The 24070-nt window shown below is 51.8% G+C and overlaps 8 protein-coding genes across 8 annotated transcripts; 5 read left to right on the top strand and 3 right to left on the bottom strand.

Annotated features, from left to right (window-relative positions):
• Nucleotides 1-655: 655 nt before the first annotated feature.
• CC1G_01824 (atypical/ABC1/ABC1-C protein kinase) lies at nucleotides 656-2971 on the bottom strand. Its single transcript, XM_001829092.2, has 4 exons — nucleotides 2517-2971; nucleotides 1753-2460; nucleotides 846-1702; nucleotides 656-789 (listed from the first exon to the last, which is right to left on the bottom strand). Exons 1-4 carry the CDS (start codon nucleotides 2544-2546, stop codon nucleotides 771-773), a joined length of 1614 nt encoding a protein of 537 aa, XP_001829144.2. The 5' UTR covers nucleotides 2547-2971; the 3' UTR covers nucleotides 656-770.
• Nucleotides 2972-3174: 203 nt separating this feature from the next.
• On the top strand, nucleotides 3175-6459 carry CC1G_01825 (glycogenin glucosyltransferase; the record flags this gene model as incomplete). Its single annotated transcript, XM_001829093.1, has 3 exons — nucleotides 3175-3412; nucleotides 3569-3917; nucleotides 3969-6459. The coding sequence occupies 3 exons, from the start codon at nucleotides 3175-3177 to the stop codon at nucleotides 6457-6459; spliced, it is 3078 nt and encodes a 1025-aa protein (XP_001829145.1).
• Nucleotides 6460-7201: 742 nt separating this feature from the next.
• On the top strand, nucleotides 7202-8148 carry CC1G_01826 (hypothetical protein). Its single transcript, XM_001829094.2, has 5 exons — nucleotides 7202-7280; nucleotides 7340-7466; nucleotides 7527-7622; nucleotides 7686-7935; nucleotides 8002-8148. Exons 1-5 carry the CDS (start codon nucleotides 7207-7209, stop codon nucleotides 8037-8039), a joined length of 585 nt encoding a protein of 194 aa, XP_001829146.2. The 5' UTR covers nucleotides 7202-7206; the 3' UTR covers nucleotides 8040-8148.
• Nucleotides 8149-8319: 171 nt separating this feature from the next.
• Nucleotides 8320-9459, top strand: CC1G_01827 (beta-flanking protein). Its single transcript, XM_001829095.2, has 6 exons — nucleotides 8320-8345; nucleotides 8404-8458; nucleotides 8517-8594; nucleotides 8668-8762; nucleotides 8831-8950; nucleotides 9011-9459. The coding sequence occupies exons 1-6, from the start codon at nucleotides 8343-8345 to the stop codon at nucleotides 9302-9304; spliced, it is 645 nt and encodes a 214-aa protein (XP_001829147.2). The 5' UTR covers nucleotides 8320-8342; the 3' UTR covers nucleotides 9305-9459.
• A 194-nt stretch (nucleotides 9460-9653) lies between these two features.
• On the bottom strand, nucleotides 9654-11712 carry CC1G_01828 (mating-type protein beta; the record flags this gene model as incomplete). The annotated part of the gene is made up of 5 exons (XM_001829096.1): nucleotides 9654-9970; nucleotides 10027-10140; nucleotides 10195-10625; nucleotides 10679-11327; nucleotides 11376-11712. The coding sequence occupies 5 exons, from the start codon at nucleotides 11710-11712 to the stop codon at nucleotides 9654-9656; spliced, it is 1848 nt and encodes a 615-aa protein (XP_001829148.1).
• A 1010-nt stretch (nucleotides 11713-12722) lies between these two features.
• CC1G_13704 (homeodomain mating-type protein) lies at nucleotides 12723-15257 on the bottom strand (the record flags this gene model as incomplete). Its single annotated transcript, XM_002912125.1, has 7 exons — nucleotides 12723-12903; nucleotides 13094-13157; nucleotides 13386-13577; nucleotides 13673-14366; nucleotides 14417-14584; nucleotides 14640-14753; nucleotides 14808-15257. 7 exons carry the CDS (start codon nucleotides 15255-15257, stop codon nucleotides 12723-12725), a joined length of 1863 nt encoding a protein of 620 aa, XP_002912171.1.
• Nucleotides 15258-15761: 504 nt separating this feature from the next.
• On the top strand, nucleotides 15762-17895 carry CC1G_01831 (mating-type protein beta 1; the record flags this gene model as incomplete). The annotated part of the gene is made up of 5 exons (XM_001829099.2): nucleotides 15762-16116; nucleotides 16168-16828; nucleotides 16877-17313; nucleotides 17368-17499; nucleotides 17552-17895. The coding sequence occupies 5 exons, from the start codon at nucleotides 15762-15764 to the stop codon at nucleotides 17893-17895; spliced, it is 1929 nt and encodes a 642-aa protein (XP_001829151.2).
• A 4066-nt stretch (nucleotides 17896-21961) lies between these two features.
• Nucleotides 21962-22781, top strand: CC1G_01832 (hypothetical protein; the record flags this gene model as incomplete). The annotated part of the gene is made up of 4 exons (XM_001829100.2): nucleotides 21962-22396; nucleotides 22451-22516; nucleotides 22569-22670; nucleotides 22728-22781. The coding sequence occupies 4 exons, from the start codon at nucleotides 21962-21964 to the stop codon at nucleotides 22779-22781; spliced, it is 657 nt and encodes a 218-aa protein (XP_001829152.2).
• Between the last annotated feature and the right edge of the window lie 1289 nt (nucleotides 22782-24070).

Here is a 24070-nt window from a genome sequence, read left to right on the forward strand (position 1 = left end):
ATCAATGGATGTACTTCTGTCACTGTTCTATAAACACAATCCTTGTCGAATAGGCTTCAAAACATACGGAAAGGTGTGAGCATGACCACCCAAGTAACTTTCTGCACCCTACTGAATGATCATAGGTGGTCACCAGATTTTTCAAGGTTCAGACAGTCGGCTAATTCCTGGACTTGGGAATACAAAGGACTGAAGCCCACCCCTCCCGGCTGCTATCGATGTCTATAATTGACGATAGCTTATCGCGTTTCTAGGTCATTCCACATGTGAGGTATGCTAGACTCTTCTGGAAGAAGGATAGTCTCCCAGAAACTTTCCGCGAGACATGCGTTCGGCGCTTCTATCTGATACCCCGGGCTCCAAATTCTAACTGGTCTGAAATAGCACACTCTTGCGAATTAAGCTCGGTCCATCATGTATGGCTCCGATGATATCCTTCCAGGATTCGACACGCCTTCATTTCGGATTTTTGCTTCTAGGCATGTGTAAGATATGCCACCAGATATTACCTAGCGCCTAAACCTCGACGAGCGCTTAACTTCCCCCGCAACGTTGTTGCCAGAATGCGAGGACCAAAGATTGAAAACAAGAGATAATCGATGCAGATTTTGCGCAGATGATGAAATGTACTGGGTTTCTTTCTCATGAAACGGGGACTTAAGTTGAGAGTCTATAGATAGGCTATACAATACAGATGGTGAGAGCAGCGGAGTGAAACCGAAAGCCACTGGTTGTGACTACTGTCTTTGTGATGAACATGTAAACCTGTTCTAAATATTCGGGGTTAACCTGTAAAGCCATGTCAGTCATCCGTCGGGACCGTCCTCACAGAAGAGAGGACCCACCAATCCCGCTGAATTAACGCATCCATATCCACCAATGCGCCAGAAATAAAACTCCTCGCTTCTATCCACACCCACACTTTTAACAACGCCGCAAGATCGCTCGTTGGAAGATCTTTGGCACTAGGCAGTCCCTCCACCTTGGTATCCATCGCCATTTGCCCTCCCAGTTGGCGGAGAATGGGCAACGCACTCGCAAACAAGTCCATCTTGGGATCCAACTGTCTCCCGATACCTTCTAACAACAGAATGGAAATGACGGTGTTAATAAAGTCGGGCTCCATCTTCACCCGATGCTTTCTAACGTTCTTCAACACGTCCGTTAGAAGGTCGGCGATCTTAATCTGTCCCAGGCTAAACGTCTTGCGCTTGATGCTGAGAATTAGGTGCTGCATCTTCAACGCAAACGTCTCCTTGTCCACGGCCAGTTCAGGCGTTCGGCTTCGCTCGATCATGAGCTGACCGGTCTTGTATCCATCGAATTCGGCCACAGCTTTGAAGAGGTCCAGGAAGTTCGTTCTGTTGGTGTCGTTGAGAGTGGTAACGAGTCCGGCATCTATGAAGACGATTTCGGGGACGTATCCTCCCGAGTGGAGTTTGAGTAGCTCCCGGCTCCATTCATCTGGCGAATTGGAGACTTTACGTAGCCTGGCGACAATCTCATCGGATTGGGAGTAATCCGCTGGGATCATTAGTGAGGCCGACGACACATCGGAGGTAGATTGATCGACAGAGCTAGGGAAGAAATGGTTGTACAGATTCTGGAGGAGAATTCGAGTTGTAGGGGGCTTGCTGAACTTGATCATGATATTTCCAGGGTGGAGGTCGGAATGGACGAAATTATCCAGTAACAGCATGGTCTAGAGATGGATCAGAAAGGGAAGGGAATTTCATGGGGGCAAATGCGCACCAAAAACGCGTTCAAACCAACAGTCGCAATCTGATAGTCGTAAGGGCCACCGCCATTTCGTAAAAATGTTTCCAGAGGCAAGGCGTTCTGATATTCCTCGACGAGTATATCTTTACTCGACCAGATCTTTAATGGCCGCGGGAAGGTGACGGGAACCTTCCTCGGGGCGAAATTGGCTTCGAAGGTAATGAGATTGTCGGCTTCGTGCCTCAAATCCAACTGCTGATTCATCATCTCGCCGAAGACCAAAACTTCCTCTGGAAGAGAAAGCCACTTCATGCCAGGGAGCAGGGAGATACATGATGCGAAGAAATGCATGATGGCTAGGTCCCGGGAGATGGTCTTTTCCACTCGAGGGTGAAGAATTTTGATAGCAACCGAGGCGGTCGGCGCAGAAGGGGGAGGGTCCTCCAAAATGATGGGACCAAGTGCACCACCAACCTGGCGGGTGCGCCTGGGGCCATGATATGAAGGAGGAATGAGGTCCCGCTTGAGAGTTGCGCGATAAACTTGGGCAATGGCACCTGATCCAATTGGAGTTTGATCAAATTCCTCGAAGACCTGATCGAATGGGCGCTGGAAGACGGCTTCGACGACTTTCTTTGTGTGAGAGAACGGGTGAGGAGTTCCCTGGGAATGAAGGGCGCCGAGCCGTTCGCACAAGATAGGGGGGAAAAGGTCGACTCTGGATGCAGCCCATTGGGCCAACTGAATTGGAAGAAGGATGAGCTTATTTGAGCTGGGATCAGGGAGAGAACACATACCTTGATGAATGTCGGGCCAGCTGCTTCCATCTGCTGTACAAGGTAACCGTACCACCAAACAGCTCCCCATCTATCTCCTTTGTACTCTTTCATTGGTCGGCCGACGAGAAGCATTGGACTCGAGAGGATCACAGGAAAGAACAGCGCGAATAGGCGCAGAAAACGAACTGCTGTACGTATTGGCTCCCACACATGTTCGCGGAGCAGCTCGAGAATGCTGGACTTGAGAGTAAGATTGTCTTCTGAAGGTGACAGAATCGTGGGGTTGAGTGCAGCCCGACGCGGTATGAGAGCCGGTGAGCTGAGAATGTCGCTATGTTGCAGGGTCTGAGGCTGTCTGGTGATGACGAGGACGCCGCCACCGACGACGAGGGGTGCTGCAAGCCATAGGAAGCGGGGGCTACGAACGAGCCTTGGTATTCTTGCAGCTCTGAGCATGCGAGAACATTGGAAACCTTGGCTGGACGAATAAAACGAATATTATTTTTGACGACGTCATCAATTTGCAAAGCAAATCAAGTTGCCGGGTTATCTGACTCTCACGAAAACCTGTCCTGTTTCGGCAGTCAACTTTCAGCCCCTACCTTCTTCCCCGTTCCTCCTCATCGTCGGTGACTGTGTCGACGGCCAACACAGCAGCGACGTCTGCTCAAGGGCTATGGCCAGCCCGCACGCCTTCGTTACCCTTATTTCTTCCGACGCCTATCTCCCAGGCGCACTCACACAGGTCGCTGCCCTCAATGACCTGCACGACAAACGAGACTATCAGACTGTCTGTCTCGTCACCCCAGAGTCGGTCGATGTCGCAACCATCAAGGCCCTGCGTAAGGCATTTGACGTGGTAGTGGGCGTCGAGATCCTCGAGGACTCGAACGAAAGGGGTCTAAAACTCCTAGGTAAGCTCGCCGTTCCCTTCCTTCCCCCCGACAATATTCCCGCCGCGTATTGGCATCCTCGCCTTTGCCCAAACTTTCTGGGACACCGCCCAAACGCGTGTCTGATCCATATTTACCCATATCCGTTTATGAATGCTCATCACTGCTTGTCAACAGGTCGTCCAGATCTTACCACTGTCCTTACGAAACTACACGTCTTCCGCCTAACGCAGTTTTCCAAGATTATATTCCTGGATGCTGACGTTCTCCCTCTACGGCCTCTATCGCATCTTTTTGACCTTCCCCACGAATTTTCGGCAGTACCAGACGTGGGTTGGCCAGACATCTTCAATTCAGGCGTCTTGGTTCTGTCTCCCGGAGAGGACAAATTTAATGAACTTTGCCAACTCTTGAAGTCAAAGGGCTCTTGGGATGGCGGTGATCAAGGCCTTCTTAACGAATGGCGCGGTGGGGACTGGCACAGGCTGAGCTTTACCTACAACACAACTCCGACTGCTGCATATACGTACGTTGCATAACCGTTATCTCTGACCTATATTCTGATTTTTCCCTTCAGCTATGCCCCAGCGTATGAACGATATGGCTCTTCCATCTCTGCTCTTCACTTTATTGGGAAGAATAAACCTTGGAACTCCATCGCCTACCGCACCCCTTTCACGACAAGGGCATCGACGTCCAAAGACTCGGAACAGGCCTACGACTACGAATCGCTTGTCGATCGCTGGTATGCGGTGTACGACAAGCATTATCGCTCACAGCCGGCATCCCAGCCTCCAAGATTCGAGTTCAAACGATATACGTCCGCTTGGGACGAACCTACTCCTTCCCCCGTCTCCCAGCCCAAAGCGACCGAGACTGGTGTTTTCGGTCTGGACAAACTCAGGCAAATGGCTGTCGATGGCGTTGCAGCAGCGGTGGGCTCTGACAGACGTCCCCATGGCGAGGGTATCTACTACAGCCTTCCTCTCGAGGGTCGAGTAGACCTTATGCGCCCGCGCAAGCCTGAACCAGAGACAGCCGAAGTTGACGGTGCTTCCACTGAAGGGCCAACCACCCTCCCTGGTGATCCTCAGCGACCACCTAACTTGGATTTTGAACTTGAAGATGTACTTCCCTCTACGCCCCAGTTTCGAACCTCCGCTCTGTATGGGGAGGACGAAGCGGGGATCTACCGGTGGCAATCGCACCCTCCAACTCACCCCGACGATGCTTCCCCCAGTCCTCACTTTGATGCAGTTGCATTGCCACCTAGTCTCACACAGCGCGGCTTTGAACCTGTGAAATCAGATTTCTACGCCAGCGAAAGTGAGCAAGAGGAAGTACAGGCAAGGAAGCAGGCGGCTCATGACCATTCTCATTCAACTCCCTCTCGCCCTGGTTCAAGACCTACCTCGCGAAGGCCTTCCCAAAGCCACGGCCGGCCCCTGTCGATCACTCAACCCTCTTCCCAAGGAGCCCCGCCGGGTCAGAACCGACGGACCCATCCCAACCAACTGAACGATCATCCCCATCGCCATGAACACAAAGACCACGTCCACCATCACCTTCATTCACATTCTCAAGCAGCCCCTCGGCGTCCTTTGTCACCCCCGCTCCTTGCTTGGAACCCAGCTTTGGAACCACCACCTAAAGATCCACCTGTCCCTTCTGCTTTTCCATCGGACACTTATTTCCCCAATCTGTGGGACCAGCCTCAACAGCTCAAGCTCCAGGATCCGTCAGGACCTTCTCCTCCGACATCAATCAACTTCTTCCAGCCTCTTCCCCCTCCCGAAATACCCGAGACATTGATCAAGCAGGGCCATTATAGGAACGTGACAGGAGAGGATTCGCTAACTCCAAGCCCAGACCGAACTAAAGTTAAATCGGTGTTTCCTTGGGAAGAACGACCTCGCGTTTTGCCCAATCGTGTCTTTCCAGACACCGACACTCCACCACCCGCTCTCTTCCTCAACCCCAGCAGCCCTAGTCAAACCTCCACCGCCGCCCCCAGCACGCCGGAGCAGTCAAAATCCACTCCCCTGGGAAGGGTACAGCCGCTGTCTCCTCTCATTGGATTCCCTCCCACTTTAACGTATTCGAATGCATGGGACACCGTCCCCAGCATCCAGAAGTACGCCTCGAAACTTGTTCGACCCCTGCTGCCACCCCCGCCCCTCGCCCCGGCGTTCGATGATGAGAGATGGCGCAAGCCTCGTCGAAAGAGTTGGGATGAACGTGTAGAAGCCAGTAGCCGAGATGGGGATGACGAAGATAATGCCGACGATGAAGACGAGGATGACGACTTTGCGGTAGACACGAAGTGGGATGACAGCGACGACGACTCCAAGAGATCCCGCCATGTATCTCGACGAAGGTCACTTGTTCAACCGATGTCCAAGAGTAGCAAAGATTACCGTGATCAAGCTGTTCAAACCGTAGTGTCCTCTTTGCGAAGCCAAGGCATACAGACCGAGAAGACAGTCAAGAAGGCTTCCTCCACCAAACGCCATTCCATTGCCGCTTCCAGTCCCAGCTTCTTAGTCCCTCCTTCGACTCGGGATGCTGCTGCCTCCACTGCGATTGATAATCCAACATCCATCACCGCTCCGATAGCTCAGCGGCCACCGCTTTCTGGCCGTCCCTCGAAGATCAAAAGCGGAAATCCATCTCCAGTGGTGTCTCCGCGGGTAAGGTCTCCCATGAGATCACCCGTACGTGAGTTTATCGTTCCAGCTGCGCCCCAGTCTTCTGCCGGACATCCGTCGCGTCCTCCGATGCCCAGAGTGTCCACCCAAACCCCTCCCATTGGTGGCTCCAATGAGCAGAACGGGCACTGGTCGCCCAGTGTTTCCCGCCAGATGTCAAATGATTCTTCTATCACATCTCCTGCATCGTCATCCGCCAGCGGCTTCCCTGACTACCAGATTGTGGGTGATAAGCCCGTTCGAGTTGGAGGAAGGGTGTTCGACCCCGCGAGGGGGGTTGAAATCTTCAAACGTGGCTCCGAAGAAGTGTTGGCACGTTTCCTGAAGATGGGAAACTGGGAAAGTGAAGCTGCTCGCTGAGCTATCCTCTATGATTATGCGTGTTATGGCGGTATCTTCCTATGCGCACCTTTTCTTCGATTCTTCGTCTTATTCTGTTTTCGCGTGTGGTTACCTGCCTGGAATCCGATGACCCCATTTCCCTTTCGGGCGCACTTTTTCATTGAATTTGCCGCCCTTCTATTCCTTCCTCACTCGTCGATACCCACATTTCCACCGGGAAACCCATGCACTTCGGCTCGACTGCAAAAATTGTGTCAACAAGTGATTTCTATGCCCTCAAGTTGAACCACTTCGGGTTCTTTCGACGTGACATCTTGTATCTGTCTTCGCTCGTCCTTCGAACATGTGTCGTCGCCTCTCCATTTGCCTTCTTTTCCTTTTCTCTCTTGCCGCAAGCTCTGTATCCATTCGTAGTTTTGTCCAGCATTTTGTTTAAATTGTCTGTTTGCATTTTTACTAGCCTTCGACCATCCAATAGACTTCTCCCTTCTTTCTTGTTGTACACATGGACAATAGGATTACTTCATACCTTCTTTCTGTGCATTCTTCTCAGATCTTCCCCTGGGCACCAGTTGATAATATCTGCGTCATGAAGGCATTTGGGTGAGGAACAAGCGCTGGTGAATTGGATGACGTCACTGATCGCAGCGCGCTTATGACGCTAGTGAGGAGCAACAAAATAGTGATCTCAGCGTTGCTGAAACGTATATAATAGTGTGGTGTCAGTCGGAAAGAATAAATCCACAACCTCGAAATCGTCGCAATATGTCTAACATGAAAGCCACCAGTCAACCAGGGAACGTCGTCCCTTCAGAATATATTCAGGCGCACAACACCCAGTTAGTAGGCTGGCAACTGTTCGACTGGTTCCCTATGCTGATGCTGTGTCTTTTCAAAGGGCTTCGCACGACACCACCGCTGCTAGGGCTCAGGCAGAGGCACAGAACATTTCAGAGGCAGCCAACATTAGCCAGAATGCTTCCCGCGAACAACATGCCGCCCAGGAGGCTGCTCGACATGCACAGGTCAGTCACGATTCCCCTACGCTTCGAAGAGTACGCTAGCTAACCACAATGCATTGGCAGGAGCTGGGAACGAAGCTCACGGGTAACCCGGAGGGAGATGCTGACAGCGCCGGCATCAAGAAGTCTTTGAACACCACTTCTGTTTCAATTGGCCAGGTGGGGTCGACCGGACCACTCTTCAGCTTATAAAGGCTGACCATAGTTTACCTCTATTATCAGAACTACTCGAGTCAGCAAAAAGACAGGTCTCAAGCAGTGTCGGGAGACCAGCAGTCCGAGAACACTGGAATCCTTGGCTCCATCCAAAGTACTGCCTCTGCCGCCCTCAACATGCCTGGAGAGATGCTTCAGGGGATCAAGAACACTGTAACGTCTACCGTCGAGACTGCCGAGGGCTACCTCGGAATGGGAACAAAGCCGGGTGAGCCACCCGTCAAGGCACCTGCAGAGTCGGGTATCCCATCGACAGGTGCGCCCCTTGAGACCAAGGAACATGAAATGAAGAATCCTCATTCGGTTACTACGACTATTGCAGGTTCCGGCGGGCCTGAGCGTACCTCAGCGAGAAATTAATTGTCCCCATTAGTTTAATACCCTCTGTGTTTACACCCTCTGTATTATTACCTGCCCATCTGTATTAGTAGATCTCTGAAGTTTCTATTTAATCATTCTTATCATGTCGAGATGGGCGATGGTCATAAGGGCGCGATTGAAGTTCATTGAACCGAGTTACGCAGTGGAGTGGAACGCTGGTAACTGGAATTAGGTTAGCATCAGGCTTGGTATCGTGCCGGACCACATAAAGCAGTGAGAGCATAGCGCTGCCACTATTCCATCTTCCACACCCACCACTATCTCTGCTACCCGAAACGCACTATGGTACAGCACTACTTCACCACCCTTCGAAGGATCCACAGGGCTAATGTGTTGCCCATAGGATAGCTTTATGAACCTCGCAAAGAAAGGCCTGGATGCCTACAATGATTCCCAATGTACGGTGTGCTTTTGATTGCTTCCACCATGGATTCTAACCAAGAGCTCGCACTACAGCCAACGTCAGCAAGACTGGCGGACAGGAACTCAACTCTCCCAGTAACAATGCCTCAAGCGGTTTGAGCACCCCACCCAGTGCGCAGCTCCTCCACTTCGAACCAGTGGGATCCGATTAGCTGATTAGGCCTTCCCATTCGAAACGGTGTAGTCAACCAGCAGCAAGCAGTCGAAAACGCTGCCAAGAACAGCTCTGGCGAGACCTCGCTGTTCGATACGGCGTTGAAGTTCTTGACCGACAACAAGGTGAGTTCTGGCTGCCCAGTCTATCTTATCTATCCTTGACTGATCGCGGACATTCCTCTGACCAACAGAGCTCTCAAAACGAGCCTTTGAACGACGATGAAGTCACCAAGGCCCACGAGAAGGTCTACAAGGAGGGAAAGACTAGCGGCTTGAGCGCCAACTTGTTGGGAAGCGCTGCTGCACTCGAGGTGAGGACCAAATGGCCTGCCCCTGTCCCGCCAATCTGATATGATCTCCTATCCTAAAAGGTCCTCAAGAAATTTACTGGAGGCTCCAGCTCTTCCTCATCCACTTCAACGTCATCGTCAGGCGGCAATACCCAGACCCAACTCATTAGTCTTGCCATGGCCGAAGCCGCCAAACTCTTCGACAAGTCCGACAAGACATCGTCTAACGACAAGCAGGACGCAGTCAACGGTGCTGCGATGACCATCATGAAGCTGCTCGTCCAGAGTAAGTTTGGTGGCGCTCCTACCACTGGTGGAAGTGACTCTGGAGGACTTGGTGGATTGTTGAGCTTAGCTTCCAAGTTGGCAAAGTAGTGGGGATTGGAGGGAACCCATACTCCATACTCAACGATGAATTCCAACTGCTTGTCTACTTGTATCTGTACTACGAGGATTGAAAGGAACCCAAATGCTTGTCTACTTGTATTTGTACTAGGACAGAATGTTGGACATAAGATAAGGTATAAGGATATGTGCGTGCTAGAAATACAATGTTGAGTGTGTGCGATGTAAATAAATTAATGCAATGAAAGCGAGTATAGAATGAATCGAAAGCAATTCGAAAGCAAAGGTATACTTAGTGCATGGATAGCAGCATAGGGGTATAGTTATAGCAGATGTTTATGCTGACGAACGAGGGTTGCACGAAGGGCGCAGACTGTACTCAAGAACGAGCAATTTGTGCGCGGATAGCCTGGACCTTAGCTTCAAGTTCTTCAAGTTCTCGTTTCTTTGCTTCCTTCTCAGCCTCTGTCAAAGGCGTTTCGGGGTCGGTGTCTTCTTGTGGGGTAAAGGCTGGGAGGTCGAATGATGCTGCGGAAATGGGGACTGAGAATAGGTCAAAGAATTGTGGATCAGTTGCGAATGTGTCTGGATCGAAGGAACTTGAAGAAAGCATCGGGGGGATGGTTGCTGAAGAAGGCTGGATGTCTGTCGATGGGGGAAGGTCAAATTGCAGAACAGGATTATAAGTGTTAACGGCTGTGAAAAGAAGCGTGTCAGGGAGTGACCGACGGTCAAGAAGCTTATCCACGTACGCTGAGCGTAAGCGCAGGTCTGCCATTCGAGAACATTTTGCAACGGGACTCCATTGCACGCTGGCGGTGCCGCGCTTAATGGGAAAGAAGGGATAGCTTCGGCCACTGAGTCACCTAGAGCGATTTTAGGATTTGCAACCATAATCAGAAGGGGTGAAAAGGACTCACTGCTTCCTGGCGCTGGCAAATCAGGGACCGGAGGGAAGTTGAATATTTGGATGTCCAATGGGGTATTCGAATCTGGAGCTTCAACCGAAACTGGAGGCGGAATAGTTCCGGGAAGTGTGAGGTCTTCTGACATGTGCTGGAGAAGCCAATCGTCCCATTCCTGCGACGTGACCAAAGGAAAGGGATCGGATACGACCTGAGGACGGACTTGGTGTCGCTTTGCCGTAGGATATTGAAAGCCGTCAGACAAACAGCGTTTGCGTTTGTTGCTCCCAGAAGCGGGGATGGGTTCCAAAGTGGAGTCGTCCAATTGAAGAGTTGGGATCGAAGCTGCTTTAGCTTCTGACAAATCTTCCTGTGCAGAAGTAGCTGGCGAAGGCAGGCATGTTTCAGGGTTCGACTTCGACTGGTCATGGTGAGATGAATCACCCCTAAGAGAAAAATGGTGAGTTGCAGAACCCGCGAGCACTGGGATAAAACCCACCGAGGACGTTTTCGACAAGAATATTCTTCAACGGAGCAACTGGAGGCTCGACGTTTGAGGTTAGGTCGAGAGCATTGGGATTCACCAGTCAAGTCTATGACCGGCACAACAGGAGACAAGGCAGCACCGGATGAGCTGGCTGGAGAGCATTCAGGAGACGGGTAAGGGTTGCGTTTGCGCTTTTTCTTTTGCCTTTCTTCTCGTCTACGTTCATCTGCATCGCGTTTGATCTTTTCCTTCAGTGCCGGAGTCATGTCCTTGACGACAGGGTCCAACTTGTCGGCAAGCTTGCTCTGTGCATAGCGTCCATCGTACCACGCCGAAGCCTGGGAAGTAATAGAGGCAAGATCGTTTTCAATAGTCGGTCCGTACTGTGCAATGCAAGGGAGATCTTCGAGGGATTTCCCTTGGTGGAAGCGAGTGGCAGCTTCGACAATATTCGCGCGCTTGTTGTCGAAACACCTTCGTCGAAGCTCGTTCCAACCGATCCGCTTCCGAGCGTCGATGAACCAAGCATCGATATCCTTGCGAGAGGCGCCAGTCTGCTTGGCGATAGATGAACGGACTTGTGGACTCGGGTAGGGGTTGTACCAGTTGTCTTTGAGCCATCTGCACGATGGTTCGATGTAGGCAGGTTCTGCCGGTTCTTCTACGTTTATGTCAGATGAGACGTAACAGACAGTGGGGGACAACTCACTAGGAGATGCATCGGTTTCAAGGGCCAGGCCATCGAATAAGCCGGCCACATCGTTAGAGAAATCGTCGAGGACAGCGCTGCTTTCTGCCTCTGCTTGACGTATTCCAGAAGGTAGAAATGCGACGAGGCTAGCGTAGGATGATATCAGGTCGCGGGTTCCTTCGCCGAGCTGTTGGCAGGATTGGATGAGGGCGTCGACTTTGGAGATGGCGCTAGCAAGAGTAGACTTGGAGGCAGCATCGCCGCGAAGAGAGGCCAAGAGGTCGTTGGGAAGGCAGTTCAAGGTCTGGTTAAGGGTCGCGTCGACGCTGTCCCCAGCGACACGGGATAGAGGCATAGTGGATACTGTTGAAAGTGGTGAGAGGGCGACTGCGCGCTGCACCCCAAAACGCACAATAGCATTCGTGGGAGCTGGTGTGTTGACACCACAATGCGGAGGCTCAATTCTTTTCAACCCCGACACACCGTCCGACTCGGATTCCTCGAGCTTATTGAAAGGTCTGGTTTCCCTGGGGTTGAATTCACCTGAGATTTCAGCAAGTATTCGTGCGACCACCCGACAAGTACGTCTTCCGCAAAAGTGAGAGTTGTTTGAAATCCATGACTCTTACTGCTGGTTACCCAAGGAGTTCCACGGGAAAGTATGTACAAAGTCGGGCGAGTAAGTGGAGGCCAGCGTGAGCGCGCTGGGACTGTTGAATGCAAACTTGTGACACTAGGGTTTGTTGGAAGACAATGCGGACTTTGAACTTCTCAGGCGCCTAGCACCACTCGCTTCCGCACGACGTGGATTCGAGCCCGAAGCCTCAAGGGTACAACTCCGAGAAACCCTACACATGTTTACAGTGTATTGCAGATGATTCGTGTACCCCAGCACTCAGACGTTCAAACCTATACAGATGGGCTGGTACGGCGATAACACGCAACCATTTGCAGGACGATTATCCATGGGAACTGGGCTGATGGATCCGGGAACCTGTTTGGACCTCCGGCCTTCCTCAATGGGCCAACAATAGGGAACATCAATACCTCGCTCAGCCAGACACGTTTCTCAAGGTTCAAAGGACAGTAATTCCTCGTTCTGCACTCTGGAGGCAGAGAGTGGATTAGCGGAATTGCATACAAACTACGACATGCAAATTCGAATAAGTCAATGCAATTCTAGATAAAAATACAAATGCGGGTGAAGTTGCCTGGATAGATCAACGGAATGCCACACGAGGGAAAAGCGAGAAAGCGAGTGCAAGACATAGCGACGAGAGCAAGAAACTCGAAAGCATAGCTGGTATCATGACAGTGGGTATAGTATAAGGGCATCGATGTGCTTGAGCGAAACGACGGAAAACATCAGGCAGTTGGAATCCCGGCGCGGATAGCCTTCGCTCTCGCCTCCAACTCCTCCAATTCACGCTTAGCTTCGACCTGCTGCTCGAGGTCCGACAAAGCAGCTGTTGACCGGGTCTGCGACGTGGATGCCACGGCCTGAGGGCTGCATCCGAGTCCGGCAGGTGGGTGAACAGATGGTTGACTAAAAAATGTCGAGAAGTCAAGAGAAGGGTGAGAGAAGCAGCCAAAACACGCAAAATACAAACAAACGTCAGTCGAGACTAAGCAAATATTGTTTCAAGTTTGTCGGTCTATCCCCTCCAATACCAGAGTGCCTAATTTCTTGCGCCACAGCAAGCCCTATCCGTCCACTTGCAAACGTCACCACCTACATTCCCTTGAATGGCCCCACAACCCAGCGATAGTCCACAGCCAAGGCTCCGAGTCCTTTCGACACTGAGGAAAGAAGTTCTATTCCTATAGTGAGACTCTGTCTGCCAACTTGAATTTCACAATGTCCCCGAGCGGGCGGTCACCACATCTATGGAGTGCCTGCCCTTTCGAAATTCAGATTGAGACAGAAAGCAGAGCCCAAAGGCTGCACGACCAGCGCGTTTGAAATGTTGAGTTGTAAAGGCGTAGTCTAATCGGAAATAAATGAAAGATAATTATACTGTGACGCACGACGTAGAAATACAATGAAATGGACTAGGGTATCAAATGCAGGGGACGACGAAAACAAGGCAACTAGGAACAACGATAACGGAGTACTGCAGAAGGGATGTGGGCTAGCAAGCCGATAAATGTGAGACCCTTCAGATCGACGGTGTGAGGCAATGAGGAGGAAAGTAGGAGGGAGGATTCGTCCACATGGTGCTATCTCAATCCATGGGCCGAGAAATTCAGTCCCAGGGGTGGATGAGACATAAGACTCCAGTAATCAAAAGAGGCATAGCTGCAGTAATCCTGACCCTTGTTGACTGGGCTGTCAACTGATAAAGGATCATGTATAGATTCCTTTTCAGCAGCAGGGGGAAGAGTTGAGATTGGAGGCATTGGCGGTGAACCATCCGGGGTATCCAGGTCACTGGAGTCGATAGAGGACAAGGAACTGTGGGAGGAGAGTCGAGGAATGACGCGTCGGCGGGAGTTGGGAAAGGATGGTGAAAGGGCTGTCATGGGTGACGTTGACCCTCGACGGCGGTTGGAACGTTGGGGAATGGGGGTAGAAGGTTGTCTTCCCCGACGCGGTGCAGGAGACTTGCTCGATGACCGTGTTGTAGCAAGACGCAGTGTCGGCCTCGATGGGTTTGTCAGAGCAGGATGGGGCGCAGAGATAGGCCCAGTAACCCTACAAGCATACCATGGCCTCGGCTGATCACAGCCTTCATCCATCGCGGGCCCATGAATGCGCATGGAAGCGAGAGTTTCGCATAGTTGTTCAATCGTGTACGTCGGTGCAGAATGAGACTGGGAGGGCCGTCGATCCCACATAGGCGCGGGAATGCAGTCCACACGCGGGAATGAAAAGAGGTCGTCGTGCCGCTGGACTTTGTTGTATTTCGTTGGAAAGGCATGGGGTGGGCTGTAGGTGTGGTCGAGAATTGAATCTCCACGAGATGACACGCCCAAACAGGGTTCGGGTGATGCAGCGCTTCGCTCCGGCTGACGAGAAGAAATTAGAGTCGAGATGCAAGGGAAGTGTTGATACTCACTGGAGGAGTTGGAATACGATGATTCTTGTGACGATGATTTCGAGGCGAGGTTAGCGGTGAAAGCTTGTCTTCCAGGTCTTCCAACGAGAGTTGAACTGGGAGCCGGTCCATGGGAAGCCGTTCAAAATGGATACCTTCTTTCCGAGCGCGTCTCCGGTGATTTTGGAACTGGACAATAGAAATTATCGTTGGGGTTCTGACAGACCTAGAAATGAGTGCTTACCCAAACTTCAATTTGTCGTGTCGTCATCATGGTTTTTCGCGCAAGCCATTCCCGGTCACGAGCTGAAGGATAGGCATGGTACTCAAAATATTTCTCCAAAAGTGGAGTATATTCCTGCAGAAATTGAGCGGTTAGAAAGGGGAATGGATCTCATTGTTACCGGCTCACCGAGTTGAACGGGGTGCGCTTCGCTGACGGAGCATGGAATTGGTGGGAGAGTCTCTCGATTTCCAGTTGCAGTTGGGAAAGTTGCTCATTAAACGATCGCTGGTACGCGTCCCTGGCACCTGAGATGACCAGCGCATCGAAGCGTAAAGAGTGCGTTGCGATTTTCTTCGAGTAGTCCCGGCAAAGATTGGCGTAGCCATTCTCGTGGACTTTCATGATTGTGTCCTTGATCCTGAGTAGTATTTGCCCTCTGGCCTCGGGTGTTAGGGATAAATCGGCAATGAAGTCGTCCGGAATCGTTAGTTGTAAAGGCGGAATGGCGTAGGAAGATGACGACGCTGAAGAAGACGTGATTTGGCTGGGACGCTGTCGAGCACGAAGTGTCCACGATTGACTTGCTCGGGAGAGCTGGAGCCACATGTCCTTTCGCGATTTCTGAACTTCAACCATGGGAGGGAAGCGCAAGCTGTGTAGAGCCAAGATGAAGAAGCTGTTGTCAAGCTGTTGTCCCACCCACTTTACGATGTTTAACTCAGACTGCAATCCTGGCCACGAAGCCAGTTGGGGCCAATTGATTGTTCCGCAACAATACGGAGTTTCAAATTTCGATCTGGGGATGAAATACCTGAATACCGAGCCGTATGCCATACTGGTTCAAAGGGATCCGGACTTAGCGCAGCTAAAGCAAAGCACTGGGAAACAGATACTGTTTGCGAGCTATGGCACCCTCTTTTCACGCTATGGGTGCAAGGTACGGGTGCCATTTGACGACTTCACACGCTACGTTCGCAAGTACTCAAATTGAACAATGACAAAGGTGACAAAGGAATTTGTTAGCGTTTGGCAAACAATGCTCATAGAATTTGAGCTCCGATCGCGTCCCCTGCTAGAGACTAGAGCCTAGGACTGTTGAGCCTTGCACCCACAAACCTATCCAACAGCCGTTTTGTAGCAATGGGTTTCACCCGAGGCACAGCAGGCGCCAACAACCCCAACGACATCGTCAGAAACACCATACAAGCGCTGCGCAAGGACTTTCTCTCTTTGCTTCGAGGAGAGTCGAACACGTTCACTTCCTTTCTGAGCGCTTGCGCCAACTTCGATGCATTTGCCCAATCCTGCCATGAGTCTCTAGACGACGAAACACTGGATCTCTTATACGACTTCTCGACACCCCTTGCCGCCCTATCCTCTACCATGGCCGAACTGAGCTCCAGGAAAAATCAGATCTCTGATGAATTTGCCACGGAGATTAATGGAGTGCTCTCTGACAAGACGTCCTTACTGGTCCTTTCCAGCGAGAACACAGGTGAGAGTCACGCTCTATAACAGTTCTCCAGGCACTGAATCGCTTCTTCAGATGCGTCCCGCACCCCCTCGTATATCGAGCCATGTGCTCGATGGCTAAAAAACAATTGTCATAATCCTTATCCCAGCTCGCAGATGCGAGCGGAGATTGCTGTTGAAACAGGTGCCTCAACCAAGGATATCGACGCATGGTTTATCGACGCCCGCAAACGCATTGGCTGGAACGATCTGCGTCGCAAGCATTTTGGCAACAAGCGAGTAAAGATACTTCAAGCTGCATCTGTGTTTTTCAACATGGAGCTGGTTCCATCGGAATCAGACGTCTTGGACCCCCATATCGAAGGCGAATTCGCGGCCATTCTTGGACGTGCGACCGCGCTATACGACCAAAAGTTCGCTCAGAGTAAACTGGCTGATAAGTTGGACGTGGCTGTCAGGGACATGACACCAACCTTAAAGGAGCAGCTGAAGAACGAGAAGGCCAGGAAAAGAGAAAAAGAAAGGGGCTCTCGCACCAATAGCGAACGTGCTCGTCACGCGTATCCCTCTCCCGAACGTTCGCCTGCCTCCGTTGCCGAGGTATTAGCCTCGCCGCCTGCGACCGTCGTTGAGTTTACTCTCCGTGGGAACTCGCCAACCTTGGGTAGCAAGCGTCGTCGTTCGTTGCAAAGTGACGACGAAATCTCCTCTACCCCGCTTTGCAAGCGACCTCGGTATGTGCTCTATACACTCACAGGAGCTTTCGCTGATTATACTGATAGGTCTCAATCCATTCGTCGCGAACTCAGTCCTGAAAAGGGACTGCCTTCACCAGCCGCTTCCACTCAAGAAGAGCTCTCGGAGTTTTCCGCGGCTCCATCGCCCCAACCATCGTCGCTTCCCCAGTTCACCGCAACGGACACGTCGAGATCCACAGGCAAACGGAAACGACGCCTATCCGATGGCTTCCAGCATCCTGCAGCAAAGCGCCCGCAAATACGTCCACAGACTGTTTCGGACCCTTTCCCCACCGCCAGCGGCGAAGACTGGGACCAATGGTTCCGTGAACATGTTCTCTCTTCTCCTGAACTGACACTCACTGGAGATATCCCCCCACCCGTTACGGTCGACGCTCCGGATTCCAACGCCCCTCTCGATATTCAACTGTTCAATTTCCCTCTCATCCCTGATCTCCCTCCCTCGGCTCCTGCCGCGCCCAGTAAGAAATCTGCTTGTTTATTATGCCCACGCCTCGACTGACCATTACGATTAGCACCAGCAGCTGAGCTCAATGTTATCGAGCCACTTGAAGTACCGGCTGCCACACAGGTCAACGTTGACCCTGAGGCTACCACACTCGATCAAACCTTCTCGTGGATGGCCAATGATTTTCCTCCACCGCTTCGTAAGTCCTGTGATCTGCAGTGCAACACCCTTAACTAATACCACTCACTCAGAACCGACCAATACGTTCCCAAGCTCAACCAGCATTTATGTCCATGCAACTCCGTTGCCCGCATTGGACGTGATATCGCAATCTTTCCCGGACACTCAGAGCTCTGCTTTCCTCCATGACCCATCGCTATGGTCCAACATCTCCGATCCTGATCTCGACTTCTCTGGCTTGTTTGGCCAGTGCTCGACGGGTACTGCCGTGGCCGCGTCGATTCAAGTTCCTTCGCATCCGATGTTGTCGACATCCAAAGCGTTGTCTGAACAGGAACGTGAAGCCAAGCGCAGGGAGCTCGAGGAACTTGAAGCGAGAGCCCAAGCCATTCGCGCCGAAATCTCCGCCCCTTGATCCTTTGCTGGACCCACGCTGCTATATACCCCACGTCGTTGATACCCTCCATGCTTTGCTGTCGCTATGCTTTCGATCTTCGCTTTCGATCTTCATTTTGTCGCACTTGTTTCGCAAACCAAACTCCTCGCAATTGTATTTCTAGCCATCCAGCATACTATCGTCCATTGTCGCTTTGATTTATTCGCTATTTACCCTAGCTGTACCATTAGAAGTTAGTAGTTTAGATTGTCACACTATGTCGAACATACCTATGCATGCAAACTATGATGCTTTTTGTATCTCACTTCGCGCTTTCTGAGAGAACCGGGTCTGGGGGATAGGCCAGTGGAGAAGCGAGACTGGACGACATTGGTCGTTGCTTACTGTTTGGAATTACAGGTCGGAGTACTGGTTTTCGTCGCCAGATTCTTAGACCTCCCTCCATATGCAGTGCGTCAAATTACTAGGCACAGGCATCCTCGAAGCACAGTGGCTCGGGGCCTGGTGCTAAAGAACAATCAGCTAAAGCGTACGTGAGGTACCCAGCAAGTCATCATATTCGACGTCAGGGACTTCGAGAGATGCGCTCCACGTATTGTAAGGCAATCCGAGTGCGAAGCGACGGAGAGGAAGATGACGACTTCAAGGGATAAGTTTAGAGGGTTTCTGGCTCACGGTATTGCTTGTGGCTAGTCACTGCAGCCTTTCTTTCCCAGTCAAACAGGAGTGGCGTCGGAAAGGAAAACGTCGTAGAGAGTGATAACTCGTAACTCGAGGCAAGGGGCACGGGACGTCCACCGGGTGTAGGCAGCCTGACACGGTCTTCAATGAGACGAAGCTGGATTATTCGGACCACAGAACTGGGGGCATAAGAAGGGGAAGGTGTGACATATCGGTAGTTGAAAAATTAGAATGGCCGCATGTCTGGGCCCCCTCTGTCGCTGCAAAAATGCAAGTAGCTGGAGCACCAAGTTGAAGTCTCGATGGTCCTGGAGCGTCGAAGCAATCACGTCGAGACCTCGGGACACCACGGACACCAGGCAATTTGAATGACTGAACTAGATAAAGGAGAAAGGATGCCGGGGTAAGCACAAACCATGCTTCAAGGGGGCGAAATAAGATTGTCTTGATGAGACGGGGCAGTTTTGGAATGAATTCTTCGCGTAGTTAGGTATCCTCCCCCAGTCCACTCACTTTCCGCGCTTCCACCAAGCCTCCACCCGGAGTCGACAAGGATGCTCGTTGCAGCCAGACGAGAAGATGTGTCACTCCTGTGAAGCCGATGTTTTGATGGTGGAGAGGCGGGTGGATTTGAGCCAGCCACCGCGCCGCCGGTTTTCCATTCTCTGCACTCATCATCCTGTCTGTTTTTCCGCATTTTCCTATGGCGGCAACCCCGATTTCTGAAGCACAAATGCACACCATACCTCGACGTTCGCGAGAAGGTCTTGAAGAAGAGGGAGAGGGTTGACTCGGAAACCGATTAAATAAACGGGAATCGACGCACCGAACTGAAGAGATAAAGACCGACGTTGACGGCGCTTTGAAGCATTCAAGGGATATTCCAGGAGAGAATCCAGGGGAAGGATGGCGAGAGGTGGGTGACGGTTTGTCGAGCTCGAAGTCAGTCGGAGAGGTGAGTAACAGCGGTGCCTCCCTTCTCTTGCTGTTGGATGACTCATAAGACGCCGTCCGAAGTGTCAGCCTCTCTGAGCAAGTTTAAGAGGTGGAAAGTCCGCCGAGCCCAACCGGACGTTCACGAATCGAAAGACTACAGTGTCTTTCCAGTTTGCCTTGAACCTGGATGACTCCCAATTCAGGCGCACTGGCCGTGAACCAATAAACGGCTGCCCTGGCTCGTATTGGAGGCCCCACACATCGGCCGTACCTTCTGTCAGCTGGTCGAGGTGTCGCAACCTTGTAGTCTTGGTGAACAGTTTTCTGAGGAACCGCCGAACAGACTCTATCGAGGACGCAACGTGCTCAGCCACTCGAAGAACAGTCCGATTAGACCCCTTTCATCTGGCCTGGGCCTCGTCTGTCGAAAGGTTCAGCAAGAATGACTAGGCCGAGACGAAAGCAGCGACATACCATCCGCTACTACATTCGTCTGTGATACCACTGAGTCTATATAGGTGAGTTTCAGGTCAGTTGAATCCCCTACTGGCGCTTATCGTGTATCGTTTGGTTAGAAGCGCCTCCACAGACTGGATGCTGGAACGCCACATCCGTACTGCCCGAAGCTTTCGAAGTTCGGACCACATAGTCTTCCAGTAGCCCAGCGGCTTCAGCCGCACAAGAAGCCTGCTGCGCAACAGCGGCCTTTAATGCGCAAACGTTGTACCTATGAGTTGCATAGGATAGGTGCGCCTAAGAAGTCCATCTCCGAGTCCAGATGGAAGATGTTGCGTCCTTACCTGTCAAAGAAGCGCCCTGGCCACCATCGAGCGACCGGGTCCGTCTTTCCAGCGCCAGATGCCCACCGACGGTATATCTCCAGTGAGGTCCATGTTCTCCCGGTGAAGTTACGCTTGCTAATTTATACGGTTAGCATGAATAGTTCTTGACGGGAACCCAGGTTCGCACCTGGAGAGGGCGACCGTCTGAACCCCAGTGTCATCCCAAGACACAGGTAGACAAGCGTTAAGCCGAAGCACAAGATGGTACCCCCTTCACCAGGGATTGTTGTGTCCAAGTATCCCAGTGAGGGCAATTCCACGCGTAGGCATGGCTTTGCGATACCGCATCGCGCAGCCTGCCTGTGTCATGCCTATCTCAACTGCAGAAGTATCCGGCCAGCCGAGGGCAGGGAGAGACGATGCTTGGCGTTATTCCATGCTAGTGTCGAGGAATGAGGAAGACAAGGTCGATGGACATTGCGATAACCGTACATCGGTATTGGAGGAACGATGATCACGACCCTCCCAAGCGATGGACAAGGTGGAGGAGGGGTGGTACGCCTCCAGAGGCGCAGACGGACGCTGTCGACGGGGCATGGGCAGGTCGGGCGGTCGCGATTTTTGTGTCTGGGGTAGCGATAGAGAAGAACCTCCGCCGGTTATCTTGCTAGTCTGGCTCTTCGTCGAGGAAGGGCGGGTGTTGGGTGTCGTGAGGACGTGCGAGGTGTTTGTTGACTGGTCGGTGGATCGTGATGCGTATTCTTGGCAAATGGCAAGACGATGACGGCGGTTCATGCGACAGAGGTGTATGCGACGAGGTGTGCCAACGGTGACGGAATGGTGCAAAAGCGAACGGTGACTCAAGTTACATGGATGGTGGAAGGTGAATGAAGGTAGTGGACATGTCGCGGCGATGAAAGGCGGGGTGGTAGGGTGTTGGTCGTCACGGTGGCGGGGGAGCACTGAGGACCTGCCATGGAGAATTCAACCACTTCATGGGCAGTACTGGCGGCAAGTAACTCACCTCCATTGGCAGTTGCTCAACACGGACAACCAGCACGACTCGCTCTCAGCCCTCGCTCCACATCCTTCCTCCACCCGCTGCCCCCTCCCTTTCTTCCTGTTTTGATTACACAGACCACCTGTCAAGCCTGGATGAACTCGATTAGCTTTCATCTACAACGGCGGTCCAGATATTCCAACCCTTCTCCCGAGAAAACGTCCTCTTTTCCATCTATCACCCAACCCAAGCCCATCTCAAACCTGCAATTGGTTAGCACCATTCGGTCTTAACAGGGCAGCCGTGACAAGAAGTTTTTCGAACCCTGCAGTCTTCTCGATTGCGAGAGCTGCAGTATGTCCGTTTTCGACAGTCCATCTCGATCCAAGGCCGCAGGTCACTTCGCCGTTGATGTATCCGCGTCATGTGCGTTGCAAAATCCCACCCTCTCGGTCCAATTTGACTCGAGAAATGCTACTTATGGTGCAGCTTCTTCACACAGAAAAACCTTGTTAGATCGATTGCACCCTCGATGACCATGGTGACTTCCGAGCGCACCAAACCTCATGTCGCCTCTAGCTGAAAAAGGATCCAGCATATCAAATTCCAGTGAAAAACCGTTCTCTGGTGGCCCCAATCAGAGCCGGCGACTTGGCCTCCTCGGCTCGCCCTGAACAAATTAATCATGGCGATTTGGGAATTGTCCCTGGAACGGCGCCGTCGAAAACTATATTTACCTTGGATGAGCCTTTTGGCTTCTTCTCAACCCCCACCACCAACGCCCTCCGCAGCACCAGAGAATTCCGTCGTCTCTGGCCTCTCCCCACCCTCGCCGTCTTTTCTTTCTGCGCTTCTCTACGCTACGCGACAGCTACGTAGTACATACACCCGACCACTCTACTCTACTCGCAACCGCTTCACCGTTAAAAACGCCGTCTATATGAGCCTTTCACAGATCACGGACGGCTGCCATTCGTTCTCGTTCATAATGACCTCAGGCGACGGCACCCAAATCGCCCTCAAAGACCTCCAGCCTGCCAAAAGCCGTAGGATACGGTTCGGAAACCTCCCAAACCCCCGTGCTGGCGCCCCGCAGCCGAGCGACGACGACCCCAAAATGGTACGTAACTCTTCTCTTCCGCCCGTGGTACTCTTTTGATGCCGCGTCGAACAGAGAACGATCGACACCCGCTACGAAGGCGACCTGGTGTATGATGTCGTATACGGTTCTGAATCTCTTGTAGGTCGTTCTCGTCGTCGAGCGTTCATTTTCAGGGCTGACTTTGCCGTAGCGCAGGAAGCGTGAACTTGAGGAAGATGAGCGAAGCGGTGCCGACGAGAAGGATTTTGATTTCGAAGACAGACGTCCGCCGGTGCATGAACGATTCTTCGCGGTATGTCGGTCAAATTGCGAGCGGTTTCCCGTGCCTTGGTGCTGAACTCGTTGACAGGCGTTCTGGGCAATACTGCGAGGCGTCAGGAAAATGTTCTCTTGCACAAAGTAAACACTCGACAGTCACACCTTTGCGGTAACCACAAACACGATCGACCGCTTGCACATAACCTGCACATTATTCAGTCAGAGGATCACCGTCACCACCACCATTCCGCTTTCATCGACGATCAGGCGCGATAGGCGCCATGCACATTAAAAACGGCCACACACCGCTAAACTAGGAAATCGCACAACCGGGAAGTCTTTCATATTAATTTTGTTGCGTCGCGCATCTTGAAGCTCGAGGCTTTGAGGGTTCGACAGGGCCAAATTTCAAGCCTTTCATTTCAAATATTTGTAGATCATATACACTCACTCACTCATATCAGGCTATCTTCGTTTTCAATCTGCACATTATTCGCGTTTCGGGAAAGGTTTTGCTGCACACAGAATATCTTCGTTCCTTGCTCTTGCGTTTCTTCTTGTCCATCTTCTTGTGACTGGGACGGATGTTGAATTGTCGTATCACACAGTTGTACTTGCGGTTTTCTGGACTTGATGTTGATGTATATATCACTCCATTCACGCCTAGTCTTGGGGTTTCTGGGTCTTGAGGTAGTCTTGGTCGTCCAACACTCAACGAAAGCACAACGAAATGAAGAAGAAAAGGTTTTATATTCGTCAGTAAAGTAATGGTAAGCAAACTGGATGTCCGTCTTCGCTTTATGGGGCTTGAAGCAAGGGCCATGCACAACAAGCAACGAAACTTGCCGATGGATCGTCCGCTGACCCGGGATGCCGACGTCTAAATCAAATTGGTCAATGCGACACGATCGGGGAAACGCAGAAACAACGTGTTCATACACTTTGGCAGAGTGAAATTGGGACGGGAACGAGGGAGAATGGGATGGGGACACGAAGTGACAGCGGGATGGCAGAGTGACAGAGGGGAAGAAAGAAGCGAGGGGCCCTTCGTCGGGAACCCCGCCCATTTGAGGCGCGTTACGCGCAGTGTGACCGTGACAGTTTGATGCGGATGTCACGCTAATATGACTCAGACCGACGCGTCGGTGTGAACCATTTCCACATGGTTCCACGCCAAGCCTTTCCCTATGCGCTTTGCTTCCACCCGGAGTGATGGCAATTGTTTTCGTTTCGGATCATTCGGAATCCACGATGGTTTTGGTTCCGCACCGAACTTGGCGAAGTGAGAAAGAAAACGTGTATATAACCAAGGCCGTGTAGAGCCGTGTAGTACATAGCTAACAAGGAAGTAAGACAAAAAACAAAGGTTTCATACCGAAAAGGGTTTAGAAATGCAGTGCGATGTAGCGTGGTAGAAATACAAATGCAGGGGTA

This window comes from Coprinopsis cinerea, assembly GCF_000182895.1.
Source record: "Coprinopsis cinerea okayama7#130 chromosome 1 map unlocalized cont3.1, whole genome shotgun sequence".
In the NCBI taxonomy this organism is placed as follows: domain Eukaryota; kingdom Fungi; phylum Basidiomycota; class Agaricomycetes; order Agaricales; family Psathyrellaceae; genus Coprinopsis; species Coprinopsis cinerea.

Excerpts from the sequence above, each read along its gene's own strand:
- CC1G_01827 (XM_001829095.2), top strand. Across the intron at positions 8,459-8,516 it reads TGCCTACAATGATTCCCAAT|CCAACGTCAGCAAGACTGGC; the intron begins GTACGGTGTGCT and ends CTCGCACTACAG. Across the intron at positions 8,951-9,010 it reads GAAGCGCTGCTGCACTCGAG|GTCCTCAAGAAATTTACTGG; the intron begins GTGAGGACCAAA and ends CTATCCTAAAAG.
- CC1G_01824 (XM_001829092.2), bottom strand. The coding sequence starts at position 2,546 with ATGGAAGCAGCTGGCCCGACATTCATCAAG. Across the intron at positions 2,461-2,516 it reads CTGGCCCGACATTCATCAAG|TTGGCCCAATGGGCTGCATC; the intron begins GTATGTGTTCTC and ends CTTCCAATTCAG. Across the intron at positions 1,703-1,752 it reads TTGGTTTGAACGCGTTTTTG|ACCATGCTGTTACTGGATAA; the intron begins GTGCGCATTTGC and ends ATCCATCTCTAG.
- CC1G_01826 (XM_001829094.2), top strand. The coding sequence starts at position 7,207 with ATGTCTAACATGAAAGCCACCAGTCAACCAGGGAACGTCGTCCCTTCA. Across the intron at positions 7,281-7,339 it reads ATTCAGGCGCACAACACCCA|GGCTTCGCACGACACCACCG; the intron begins GTTAGTAGGCTG and ends GTCTTTTCAAAG. Across the intron at positions 7,467-7,526 it reads AGGCTGCTCGACATGCACAG|GAGCTGGGAACGAAGCTCAC; the intron begins GTCAGTCACGAT and ends ATGCATTGGCAG.